General features: G+C 48.7%; 5 protein-coding genes across 5 annotated transcripts; 3 read left to right on the top strand and 2 right to left on the bottom strand.

Moving 5' to 3' along the window:
- Positions 1-455: 455 nt before the first annotated feature.
- Positions 456-2656, bottom strand: L228DRAFT_251944 (lysophospholipase Plb1; the record flags this gene model as incomplete). The annotated part of the gene is made up of 4 exons (XM_018333659.1): positions 456-1535; positions 1599-1725; positions 1791-2454; positions 2596-2656. The coding sequence occupies 4 exons, from the start codon at positions 2654-2656 to the stop codon at positions 456-458; spliced, it is 1932 nt and encodes a 643-aa protein (XP_018191737.1).
- Positions 2657-4076: 1420 nt separating this feature from the next.
- On the top strand, positions 4077-4714 carry L228DRAFT_235283 (hypothetical protein; the record flags this gene model as incomplete). The annotated part of the gene is made up of 2 exons (XM_018330705.1): positions 4077-4257; positions 4308-4714. 2 exons carry the CDS (start codon positions 4077-4079, stop codon positions 4712-4714), a joined length of 588 nt encoding a protein of 195 aa, XP_018191736.1.
- A 713-nt stretch (positions 4715-5427) lies between these two features.
- L228DRAFT_242606 (amidase) lies at positions 5428-8229 on the top strand. The gene is made up of 8 exons (XM_018331482.1): positions 5428-5889; positions 5959-6228; positions 6278-6425; positions 6498-6922; positions 7034-7296; positions 7426-7601; positions 7687-7757; positions 7926-8229. The coding sequence occupies exons 1-8, from the start codon at positions 5608-5610 to the stop codon at positions 7980-7982; spliced, it is 1692 nt and encodes a 563-aa protein (XP_018191735.1). The 5' UTR covers positions 5428-5607; the 3' UTR covers positions 7983-8229.
- On the bottom strand, positions 8223-9578 carry L228DRAFT_242605 (hypothetical protein). Its single transcript, XM_018331481.1, has 4 exons — positions 9370-9578; positions 9050-9248; positions 8676-8963; positions 8223-8555 (listed from the first exon to the last, which is right to left on the bottom strand). The coding sequence occupies exons 1-4, from the start codon at positions 9507-9509 to the stop codon at positions 8316-8318; spliced, it is 867 nt and encodes a 288-aa protein (XP_018191734.1). The 5' UTR covers positions 9510-9578; the 3' UTR covers positions 8223-8315.
- A 166-nt stretch (positions 9579-9744) lies between these two features.
- On the top strand, positions 9745-13070 carry L228DRAFT_242604 (hypothetical protein). Its single transcript, XM_018331480.1, has 3 exons — positions 9745-10073; positions 10292-11104; positions 11162-13070. Coding segments are annotated over exons 1-3 (2274 nt in total). The 5' UTR covers positions 9745-10072; the 3' UTR covers positions 12622-13070.
- Positions 13071-13117: the final 47 nt, after the last annotated feature.

Genomic DNA, 13117 nt, shown 5'->3' with positions numbered 1-13117 from the left:
TATAAACTCCATTTCCAAATATCTTCACCATTTAATACATTTTTATTTGAAAAGAACCTCATGAGTGCTGGGCAGCCAATATATATAAAATTAGGAACTGAATGAAAATATGAATACATGTAAACATATGGGTCGCTATACTGAAAGAGCTATTCACCATGACGGCAGGTGTTTGAAAACATATCACCTACTATGATGCTGACAGGCAAACGTTGAGAGCAAACGTTAATATCCTTATCCCAGGTCATTTGATTGCTCAAGCCATTCTGTATATATGCCACCGACGCCAACTCCAAACCTTATATTTGCCAAACATTGGATGCAAATCCGCTCCAAAATTCCTGAGCTGACAAAAAAAAAAGATATACGAAATGAAGACGAATTAGAAGAGGATGTCATGACACGTACCAATCAGGCACTGCATGTCAGGGTATACATTCTGATCCAAATTCGTGTCACATCATTGACGCACCCGTGACAAGGGCCGCCAGCAGCGCCAAAGGACCGACACGCTTCAGTTTCGCGGAGCCGTTGACCTTTAAACTAGAAAAAGTCGTAGGTGGAGCATAACCTTCCGGTTGGGTGCTATTAACAGTGCCGTCCCAGCAGAATTTGCTAAAACACTGCTCGCAGACACTAGGCCACGTCGTATTGGTCCTCTCGAGGCTCCGGCTCAAAATGGCGCAGCCCACACAGACAGGCCACTGAGCATCTGTGGTCGCGTTGCCCATGGTCACCACGTCGTATCCGTTCTCAATGACAGCGTTTCGCTCAGTATTGTTTGTCGAGTCCTGAAAGGTCGACACGTTCGAATTAAAAACATAGGGGTAATTGGCCAAGTACACTATTAATGGTCCAGGGCCAGTCATGTTGCTCGTGTTGCAGCCAAAAAAGGTGGGTCGCGTGTTGAGGCCAAGGTTGACAAATGTGTTCTGATCCGGAATATATGGGAATGCGGTGCCATTGCCAATGCCAGTACCATTTAAGCTTCGCTGATAGGTCGCAACGAGCGAGGTACCGTTTGGCCAATACGTGGTAGTGTCAGCAGAGCTGTCTACTGCGAAGATGACATCCAGGCTCCGTTCTGGCTGGATAAGAGGCTGCAAGGGTATGTTTTGCAGATCCTCGCCGCCATCAACCAAGGTCAGAGTGGTTGCATTTGCACCAGGGTTAGAAAGGCTATTGTAGTGATAGAATGGATTGGGATAGATGTCGGCAATGTCGTTGTTATCTTCGCCGACATCCTGAAGGATTTTAGTCAATGCCTTTTTGAAGGATGGAGAAATGCTCGTTGAATTGATTTGCAAAAGGAATTGGTTGAACAAGGTCGACGATACGCCCATGACGAAACCCGCATTGTCGAATCCGCGAATACACTTATCGTTGGATGGAATCTGTCCAGCTGTGAAGTTGGATCCGAGGTACCGAGTGGGCACGAATCCGAACACGGTCGGATCAAAGGTGCCAAATTCATAGGGAGTGAATTCATAAACTGTCGAGTTGCCCGAGATCAAAGTTTGGTTAGGAGCCCGCCCCTATTCGACGTGTTAGTGCGTAACAATTTCAGGCGTTGACCACAACTGAATCCGAATACATACGTCTGCAACAATAATTGGCATGGGAATGTCACCCGAAATGAACTGGGGATCATCTTGAATCGAAGAGAAAGTATAAGCAGGGCCACCGTCAGTGGCATTGATCAACTGGAAAGAAAGAGCACGGCCCCTAAAGGTTTATCATGGTCAGCGCCCATGGCCGAAATTGATCATCAAGCAGACATATATACGTACCAGAAATCGGTGAGGGATATATGCCAGCCGGCATCTTCCTTGTTGCTGACTTCATCGTAAATGTTGCTGTAGTACTGGGCCGTGTTCAAGAGTTGGATGCCACTCTTTGGCGGACCTTTAAAGATGGAGTTTCCAAATTGCCAAAAGTCACCAGTGTTTTGGCTGGTGATATCAGTGACCGTGGTAAAGTTGTTCGTGAAGATAGATCCCACTAGCCAGCTCCCACCAGAAAGACCAGCTACGTATGTTGAAGCCTGTAGCAGTCCACCCAAATGACCAGAGGAGGTAGAATTGTTTGTTCGGCTGTCAAAGGCAGCAATAGCGCCAGCGCCATTCATCAAAGCACGATATCCACCTCCGGAAAAAGCCAAACCAATGTTTGGTAGCGTCGAGGCATTTGTACCGTGAGCTGCGAACCAAGAGTTGATGTCGAAACCGGTAATGTTGAGACGACCAAGCAAATCCTTCATGGGGTCGATGGTATTGTTCCGGCGCTTCTCGAGCCACGATTGCTCCTCGGGCGATAGTGTTTTCGCGCCCCTGACCGCCGGGCGAGTGGAGGGGCAATTGACCGCGGCGGGGACATAATTGTTCGGGGCATCCGGGAATGCTCGCTTGACGGCCTCGATGGCGAACGCGGTGTCAATCTCAAGACCTTGTCGATCTGGGATGATGGCAGAAGCTTGATAGAGAGCATGGTTTGTTAGTTTGAAGATCTGAGAGGGTTTTTGACATAATTTTTTTCAACACACGCCTGACACATGCCCTTTGGCGGACCATGCACAAGCGATCGTCGGGTACATACCCTGCGCGACCACGACCAGGAAGACCCAAGTCAAAAGGAGAGAGAGCCCGTAATAAATCATTTTGGAGCTCAACGGTCTGGAGACTTAGAATGCCAATGCACAAAAGGTGACAATGGCGCCGTGGACACAGACAATGGTCCTCATCGGAGGGGTGACGGCTAATAAGGAAGTTCAGCGTTGTGATATTTGTAAATGAGCCATTAGAAGCACCCAGTGGAGGGCTAAGGGAGCGAGGGGAAGACAATGACGTCCGAGGGCGCGATCGGAGGACGGAAAAGAGGCCGTGCCGAGCAACTAAGGATGAAGAACCTCGTACTTTTTTCACTCACTAACTTAGGAAAGTTGATGACTCAAAGCATCTAAGCCACGCTTTAAAAGAAAGGCAGGAATAGTTGCAGAAATTCGTGAAGATCAAGCCGTATTGCTTGATCCTCGAACCTTGAAAAATGTGATTTTGTAGTAGTGCTTATGCCTCATCAAGGTATCGCAAGGTTATCTGTCGAGATGAGCACTCGGATCTTCCGGCTGCTCAAAGGGGGAAAAATGCTGAAATTGCCCGTTGGCCCACGTTGAGATGGTCGGTTCATCCTTCTCCTGAACTGTTCTACCCCAGTCTTTCCATTATTTCATCATCTGCTATTGGCGTAGTCCGCCCGCTTTCCGAGAAGCCCTCGTCCGTTGCATTACTATACTCGTTAGTAAGATTTAGTGATGCGTTCTTGTATGGAATACGAGTACTCCGGTAGGTTCTTCGTCTCAAACCCGTGCAGCAAAAGTGTAATCATACTATGCATGGGTTATGCAACGCCTTTCTCTTTTCCTCTCTCTATTGCACAGTAATTGTACTGATACCATATTGATGCGGGTGACCATGATGGTTATCAGACAGGGATAAGATGCGAAGTAAGGACTTTCGTCATGCAGACGACAGTCTGATGATTCTCAGCCACATGTGCTTGAGAACACAATAACCACACACAAAGGTCATGGGGTGGACATCCCGTGACATGAGGACTGCAATCGTTTTCTACTCCAAAGGCAAGAAGGCGCCATTTGCGAAAGATGAGGATAAAGAGAAAGACGGTGTCTCGTTCCTCCTACCCACCAGTAGCACAGTTAGGCCCTCATTCGAAGCTGATTGACCAAGAGCGATGGGAAAGAAATAGACATGAATTGTCAAATACAACTCATCGTGAGAAATTAATGGCATTATTGATATGAGCTTCTACGCTGTATAAGCCTAGCAGGCAAGGAGAAACGGATGGTAAGGTGCCAAAGTAGTTCAACTTTCTAACTCTCTTAAATTACTGGGCACAGAAAGTAGAAGTACTTTTAACCACCCGGAGCTTGAATCAATACAATACCTCAATGGTCGTAGTGACGCTGATCTCCCCATCCCCCCACATTATATGAAGCTACGGCGAGCAACATGGCCAAGAGAAGATTCTAAATAATTGGCAACGATCCACGCAATCTAGCTATGGGCTCTTCAGGCTCCAAAGCTGCTCGGACGACGGCAGCTTCGACAGCTCGAAAATATCCACAGCGGAAAACAGCTCCGATACCGTCGAATGTCCAAGGTCGCCCTGTGCCATCACAGGAGAGGCCCACAGGCCCAATAGTGCACCCTCGACCCCAGGCCAGCGGCACGAAGGATCAAGGTATTGACATTGATTGAAATCAGATCGGAATTCTCGCTGACTGCTACCAGCCATTGACCTGGACGCACGAGATCCAGACTTTGCTTCGTCCTTACGCGCACTTGGATCAGTCCAACCTACGCCTACATACTCTCCGTCATCCACATTCAATCGTGGTCCCGTCGCAGGACGTCCAGGTGGGCCGAGCCTTTTTCCAGACGCTGTCGCAAATCCAGCCGTAGCACTGCTTAAAAAGCGAGAGGAGATTGCTCATGCTGCTGAGGAAGAATTTCTGAGCATCGGTAGAAGAGGGCACACTGGGAGACGATTTCTTGATGTCACGACTATTCGACAGATTTTGACGTTACGAGACCAAAAGGGAGTTCAACCCGCTGAGATTGAACGAAGACTGGGTCTGCAAAAGGGCGTCACGGAGAAGTTGGGAGGGCCAAATGTGGTTCAAAGTCCATACCAATAAAACACAATTAATGCTTCACATTCAGCGGAATTCTGTATATAAGGTAGCTTTTGGATGATTATGGGTGCTTGGGAGTTTACGGGCGCAGGGGAACAAAACAGGAGCACTTCTATCTGAAGCATTTTGATCCGCATGGACGGATTATTAGGACACAGCGTTTTGTGCCCGAAAGCGTGTTTCATTACTGTATTAATATACTTGGGGGTGAATGAAAGTTGAAAAAGTCTCTTCTCTCTAATTTCATGAAGAAGATAAAGACGATAATTGTCCGTCTTATTGTTTGCTTAGGTTATGGGTTGGGCGGAATATGACGCTGTTATCTCATTCCGCGTATAGCCGACGGTGGAACTAAACTGTGTAACTTAGAGAAACTGATAAAGCTATGGGGTTAAAGCCTACAGATAGTGGGGTAAAGCCATTCCTAGTTCCCTATACCTTACCATTCGAATTATCATCAACCACATTTCGATAGCTAACGTTAGATGGTTCAATGCAATTATTGTTATCGGTCAGACCTCCTTCAGCAATGAAGAGCCAGTTATCTCTATCGGCTCGGCACTCGCAAATGATTTCCCCTGGGGGCCGGAGTGCGCGGCAAGAGCATGGACTTGCCTCAATGGGCAGCATCAACTGATAAACATCTTCCTTATCAACCTCTTCCCCCGCCTCTCCAGGCCCACCAGTAGAGAGGACAGCCATCTCACTATCAGCGCCATGATTGGAAATGCAAATTGCTATAAAGTCTCCATGTGGTCAGCCTGTCGACCATTCGGGCTTTTCGTTGCTCAAATAGCAACATCTAATACTGGTCATCCCTCCAGTATACCTTCGTATCCTGAATTCATAGATTAAAATCAGTCTTTACATTCTACCGCTCTAAGTAGACCTCGACCATGACTGTCTCCAATGGAACAAGGTCGTGGCAAGAAATTGCCCACGATTACCAAAAACATCGCGATGAGACCGTTGCCCGTGTAGATCCTGCCATCCCAGATGCACCAGCCAAGCTTCCTCTCAATGTCACCGGCCTACCGAAGCAGCTGTTGTCTGCCCGAGAAATTGAAATCACCGAGCAGACTGTACCGGAACTGAAGCAGAAGCTATCTACAGGGGAGTGGAAATGTGTTGATGTTATCAAGGCCTTTCTGCGTCGAGCAGGTCTGGGACAGAAATTGGTACGCTCATGCGGACCCGACTCTGTTCGGGGTATTATTCAGTATTGTATCATCTAAACGAAAGGTCAGGTCAACTGCGTAGCGGAACTGCTTCCAGAGCGAGCGATCAAGCGTGCAGAAGAACTAGACCAGTATCTCGAAGAGCACAAGAGACCAATTGGACCTCTGCATGGCATCCCAATCAGTGTCAAGGAGCATCTTGGCATGAAGGGGCTGGACCTCAATGCCGGTTTCTGCTCGTTTGTTGGAAAAGTACCAGATGAGGATGCGCATCTCCTGAAAATTCTCTGGGAAGCGGGATGCGTCTTCTACGTTAGATCTACACAGCCTCAAACTTTGGTAAGAGATAACACCACCAATGGAACTACTCGCTCTAACTCGTCTCCAGATGCACCTCGAAACGTCATCGAATCTCTGCGGTGTCACAGTCAACCCCTTCAATCGAGCTCTGACATGTGGAGGAAGTTCTGGTGGAGAAGGCGCACTGCAAGGCATTGGTGGAAGCATCCTGGGAATTGGATCTGATATTGGCGGCAGTATGCACTTTGCACACCCTCCCTAATCAGTATAGATCCGAGTCCAGCCCCTTAACATTTTATGAAAAACAGGCATTCGATCACCTGCTGCAAACAATGGTGCCTACGGATTTCGGCCCTCAACATATCGCCTCCCTACAGGCGGCTACGCATCTGCCATGCCAGGTGCCGACTCCATCGTTGGCGTTGTCGGGCCGCTCAGCAACTCCCTCGAAGGAATCGAGCTATTCATGCAAACTGTTATTGACGCACAACCTTGGCTCAAAGAACCCAGTCTCGTGCCCTTGCCATGGAAGCAGCCTGACCCAAACTGGTTTACCGATCATAGTGGCAAGTTCAAGATAAAAGTGGGCGTTTTATGGACCGACGAGGTGGTCAAACCGCATCCGCCGGTGCTGCGAGCGTTGAAGGAAGTCGTCGAAAAGTTGAAGCAAACAGAGGGTTACGAGATAGTCGAATGGAAGCCATATAAGCATGATTTGGCATGGGACATTATCGTAAGCTTTTCTCCCTTCTCAATCGTCCTCCAGCCACACAGGCTATGCCTTTGCCAAGGAAACGCGTGCGGAACTGTCGTGCCAAATTAACACAATGCGCTTCAACTCTAGGCTAGCTTATACTTTCCGGACGGCGGTGCCAAAGAATCCGCTGCCATTGACTCATCTGGCGAGCCATGGCGGCCCCTGTCCGAATTTATCATCAAAGACAACCCACTTGTCAAAGCACACTCCATTGATGATATCTGGTTTTGGCATCGTCAACGTAACGAGTACCGGACAGACTACGCCAAGTTGTGGAACAGCACTGCTGTCAAAGATCACGGCAAAGGCGTCCTCGAGGGTGCCGTAGATGTTATCCTTTGTCCTGTCGGGTATGTGTTATTTCCTTATCCCGTTTCTCCCTTTCGCAGCCGTTACATTGCAGACTATGACCATTTTCCCGTCGCCCTACAATCTAGTACATTTGAGAACATATGCTGAACGCTATTAATCAAATGCAGACCCGGCGCCGCACCACCAATCAACTGCGCCAGGTACTGGGGCTACACCAGCCAGTGGAACCTGCTCGACTATCCGTCTGTCGTGTTCCCCGTTACAAAAGTCAAACCGGATGTCGATGTCACAGAGACTGACTACAAGCCTTTGAATGATCAAGACGAGTATAATTACAAGCTTTGTAGGTCCACCTTTTGCATAGTCCATACTCTCGTTTAGAAAGGAAGTGTTCTTGAAAAGTTTACTAACTCCACTTGCTTTTGCAGACGAGCCAGAACTCTACCGCGATGCACCCGTAGCTTTGCAGCTAGTTGCGCGGAGATATGAAGACGAAAAGGTACGTTCGACTGTGTCCAATTGTTTTTGTCGGTTTTGTAAAGGCTTGTTTGATTGTTGTTTATTCATGGTGGTGGAAAGCCGGTGGCGGAAGGGAAGGAAAAAGCAACGATCATCGAAGATAATATCTGTGCCTACTGCTAATACTTGATCAAATTTTTTTTCGCAGGTTCTCAAAGCGCTAGAATTAATTCAAAAGGCAACCGGTGCGCCGTTTGAAAAGTAATCTTGTATGCATCGAGCATTTGATATATCCCAGAGACTACGTCGACGCATTTATTGTGTTCGCTTGCGTGGATAGTAGTAGACTAATAGAGTTGGATCAGTCGTAGATAGCACGTCTATTTATATAAGGTTTCGATACCATGCTGCTTAGACAGTATTATACTGTTCTATGATTCAAGCGATGGACCGCGCTCACTGTAATGCATATAAATTTTTAGAAGAGAAAAAGAAATCCAGCATAGTGGGAAACTTTTTTAATTTGTATATATTTTCGGATGTGATATATGTCTGTCATATACCGTCATCGATAATCTTTTGTAATGAATTGGACTATCTACCGCAATCCATCAAGTCTTCGCGCCTGCACCTCAGACAAGGCTCGGCTGCCGCTTAGAAACGTGACGAATCCAACGGCCACAACGGCAGGCAGAGTCTGAAACAGTGTCCAGCTGGTATAGTACAGGAAGAAAATGCCTTCGAGGGCAACGATAGAGGAGTAAAAGAGCGAGTGCGATACCGGAGCGTTGGACAAGGCGCGGGACAAGTGGTTGAGATTGGCGCCAAGGAAGATCCACTATTTAATTCAATGCATTAAATCATTAGCTTTGGAATCGGCATCGCAGGAATCAGGGATGGCTGTGGGGAAAAGGAAGAGGAAAGGATGGGGTGAGGAAGGGAAAACCGAATCACGTACCGCGCCAAACAAAACTGGCAGGATGGCAGCAACTACCAAGGTAAAAACCGCAGTGATAATGATTGGAGGGCTCTTCGGATCACCGCGGAAAATGTGGTGAATCTCCTCGAGGGCTCCGTAGCGGAGGGGCTTCTGCGCGCCGGCAATGGGCGTCTTAGGATCCTTGAGAACGTTGAGGTCGAACAGCTGTTTGCTGTATGGTGTCGACGTGCCCCATGAGCCGAGAAGGAGAGTGGCGTGGAGAGGCTTCGAAGATGCAATGAGCTGCGCGGGAATGTCCTTCTGGCTCTGTGGAGATTTTGCTTTGTTTAATATGATAAAGGAAACCAGATACTGCGGGTGCTTGCACCTGCGTGGGAATGTGCAGGACGTACCAGTTCGAGCTTGGCTTTGCCACTATCGCGCACGTTAAGGGCGTAGGAAATAGATAGGCCATTGTCGGCATCTCCGACTTGTAGAAAAGCTTGGTGAGGCCGTTGCGTGGATGAGCCTTCCTTGGCTGTCAGAAGGATCTTGAGGTTATCCGAGGGCCCAAGGTTGATGGGTTGGGACAAGGTGGTAGATGGAGAAAGTCTGAAGGAAGGGCCAATTAATTAGTATAAGTAAGTATCATAGAAGATTGAGCTCCATCTAGATGATTGAATTGACCATGAATCGCGGACAAAGGAGGGGAAGGGGAATAGCTGTGACATACTTGTCCTTGTATCCGCCGCCAACACCAGCTCCTTTGGTCTGCACTGTTATGGTACCTTCGTCAAAGCTCCATGACGCTCCCAACGCGCCGGTAGCTCCGGCAAGAAGTAATGAAGGAAGCAAAGCTGTAACGAAGCGCATTGTTGGAGTATTTGACAACTGAAACAACAAGCCTAGATATTTGCACAGCTCCGACGTTATAATGAGTGCAGGTAACGGTAGTATGGGGGATATGGAAACGTAAGCGTTAGCGACGGGAGATGGGAGCGGATCTTGCCGAGCCTGACAAACGCCCGAGACGCCCTCCGCGCGGTAGAAGAAAAGTGTAGGCGGCTATGATGCCAGCCTGTGCATGTCCCTTTCCATGCAAAACAAATGGTACCCCAAATAACCTCGCTAGAAAGGTCATATTCACTCTTGTTGGACGCTAAAGTGATGCATGACCAATTGCGACTATTTTTTTGCCAGTCTCGGCGGTATAAATACTATGCTTCGGTCTCTGGGGTTTCCTGTCCGAGAAACAACCGACCAAAGGGTTCTAGTGTGATAAGGTTCCTCCGCTCGAGGAGAGAGACGAGGCTAGCCACAGTCACGAAAAAGCAGTCCGACCTGTCCCTCTGACAAACAACATCTGACGACTGGACGAGTCGTACGATTAACCACTGCACGCCTGCAGTTGCGGGCTCCAATTTAGCTATTTTGAAAGTAGGTTATTTTTGTCTTTGACAAGCCTGACTCTTTTTGTCGGTCCGCATTGGGCTGGTGGGGCAATTATCTTGCGACAGACCCTAAAAATCTCCGACCAGAGATGATCCTGACTCAACCCTTGACTCCCCTCTTGTTATTATACCTTTACATTCGCTGGCACGAATATTGCTATTGTTTTCGGAGTTCATCACACTGACGCTTGCCAATGTGAGCAGTGACCGAAGTTCAGGCTCGTGAGCCTGGCACAGCAACGAACAGCGCCGAGTTTGCGAGCCTTCTCTCCCTGCCTTTTGCAGCGCCCATCATGAGCACCGAACAAGCTTCACAATCACCTCATAATCCTTCTTCTCCTCCTCCTCCTCCACCACTACCTGAGTCTCATTCACCGCCTCAACCTCAGCACCTCAGCGATGATGAGCATCGATCTAAACGTATCAAAGTCGAGGAAGGCACTGAAGACCAGGGTGTCTCTGCTCTCCCCCCAGCCTTGAACTCGACAAATGACCCTACCAACTTTCCCTCCTTTGAGCAATCTCATCACACGCCGGACGTGAATGAAGAAGCGGACACAACACCGTTAGGCAATGGCGAGCTGGATATTGCAGCACTGGCCAATCAGGCTGCCGAGTCGGCCATTGCAGATCTGGGAAAGGCAATGGAGTTGGGAATGGCCGCCAGTGAAGCCGACAGTCACGACACAAATCACTCTCATAATGAATTTAAATACCACACCGACATCACTCGACCGCCTCCTTCATCCGAGATTGATTTTTCTAGCGCTCCATCTGATCCAACAGAACTTGCGCTCTGGGTTGCAAAGCAGATTAGCAATATCGGCAACGAGGATAGAGACTCAATGGGGTTCGACGATGATGCGACGCGGCGGAAGATGCTCTCGCATCCTCCAGCTGCTTACAACCGTCGATTTGACGACGATGATGACCCGATCAGAGCCGCAGAACGGGAGAGGGTGAGGGAGGAGAATCGGGAAAGGAAGCAGCGTTGGCGCAAAAGTAATTATGAAAGAAGTAGGTCTTCTAGGAGGCAGATAGGCCGGAGAATTGTATACTGACTCTGTCAAACAGACAAGGACAATGACCTTCGCTGCCGCATCAACAGACGAGCAAAGAAACTCTATGGCATTGGCCAGTCCCCCGAGAAGGCTGCGTGGATGGAATCGGAATTCAATAAGAGACGCACCAAACGCGAGACCAAAGAGCAGATTCGTTCATATGGTAGCGATTCGTTCACCGGCTTTTCTCTTTCACCCAATTTTGGCAATACTCTATTCCCTGCGCCTGGTGTTGGACCTAACGGTGACACCAACGCCGCCGGTCTTTTGTTGGCCAATGCCCTGCTTGGTGTTGGCAAGAATGGGGCTGGTCCTAACATCGAAGCTGCCAATGCGCTCAAGGCCGCCCTTGAAGGAGGATCTGTTGACCCGCGGCCATTCACTGAAGCATTACGTACCATGGCCTCGAATCCTGAGATCATGAATGGGATCAATGCCGTGCTTGGGTTGAACCAGGATGACGAGGGGGATACTAATAGTGGTGACGAGAATGGCGACTCGATCCTGCCTTCCACGGAGCAACGAGCCCTTGATCTGTCAGATCAGCAGCCTGTAGAATTTGATGACGACTCGAGCGAGATCATTAAAGCACTCAATGCCGCCACAGCTATCCTGAATGAAATGAACGAATCTCATCTAGATCCTCCCACCAATCGGCCACCGGATCCAATGCCGACGAATGGATTTACTGCCATCAACGACGTGAAGCCCGAGCAGCCCGCCTCGACTGCAAATCCAGCAGCCAGCAATGACCACGGGCTTGATCAGTCACAGATTGATGCCCTCCTTGCATTGGCAAATGGAGGCACACTCTCTGCCGATCCAGACGAAAACGCAATCATTGACCCGCACTCGGAGCTATCGGCGCATGATAATGATCATTCAACCCCTCAACCTGACAGTGACATCAGTGCCACCCTTCAGCGCATCGTCCAACAGCTCATGGCTGAGCAGAATGCACCAACCACAGAAAGCACTCCCAGCACCGATCATGGGTATTCGGAACCGCATGACCCCCATAGGCAGCCTCCCGTTGCCACAAACGGACATCATTTTGGTGCAAATCCTCAAGCAAATAACCACGCTGCGACACTCTCGACACTTTTGAACGGTGGCGGTATGTCTATCAATACCGTCATTCCTGCTGCCCAAAGCCATGCCACTTCTCAATTATATGCCCGACTTTCTAGCCGCGCTCGATCGTCTACGCCTTCAGGAGGTGGAATCAATCCTGCTCACGCAAGTGCATATGGCAGCACTGCTCAGATGAACCAGCGGATGCGTGCACGCCTGAATGCCACCAACAGGGCTCTTCCGAATATTCCTACTGGCACTCCCAAACCAAGTAGATTCGGTGCTCCCCCACCTGATACCCCTCAACGGGCAGCCGAGTCCAAGAGAATTAAAAGTTTTGGGTTTCCTCCTCTGCCTGGCAACCGCCTGGGGCTTGCTCGAGGGACTCCACAACACTAAAGGCAGGATATTTGGCCCAAAATTCGCTGATAGCGTGGGTGACAAGGACAAAAGAAGAGTTGCATCAATGTGCGCTTTGAGCGAATCGGTTTTTTCTCAGCTTCAAGAACGTCACTTTCATGGTGCAGTCGAGTTCGCCTATCCAAACACACAATTTTTCTTTTCTTTTATTTTGAATGCATTTCTTTTTATGAAATCGAGGAACAATCGGGAAAATACTGGCGCTTTGGACTGGGAAATAGCATCTTTGAAACTTTGAGCTAATCTGGCTTTACGGAGTTGATTGAACCGCCGCCTGACGGCTTAGCACATTCAAAGAGCATAGCAGAGGCGCATTTTAGCTTTATTTTGCTTAATTGACTTCATGCATACAGCGCCCGTCCAGGGGAGCTGGAATACAATGGCTTTTCACTTTTTATTGCAGCTCGGAGGCATAGCGTTACAATGAGACTTTTAACAAAAGTGAATTCAATGAAAAACTTTTCTGATTTTCTAG

Source organism: Xylona heveae, assembly GCF_001619985.1.
Source record: "Xylona heveae TC161 unplaced genomic scaffold L228scaffold_1, whole genome shotgun sequence".
Lineage (NCBI taxonomy): Eukaryota > Fungi > Ascomycota > Xylonomycetes > Xylonales > Xylonaceae > Xylona > Xylona heveae.
This window is presented reverse-complemented; position numbering and strand designations above follow the sequence as displayed.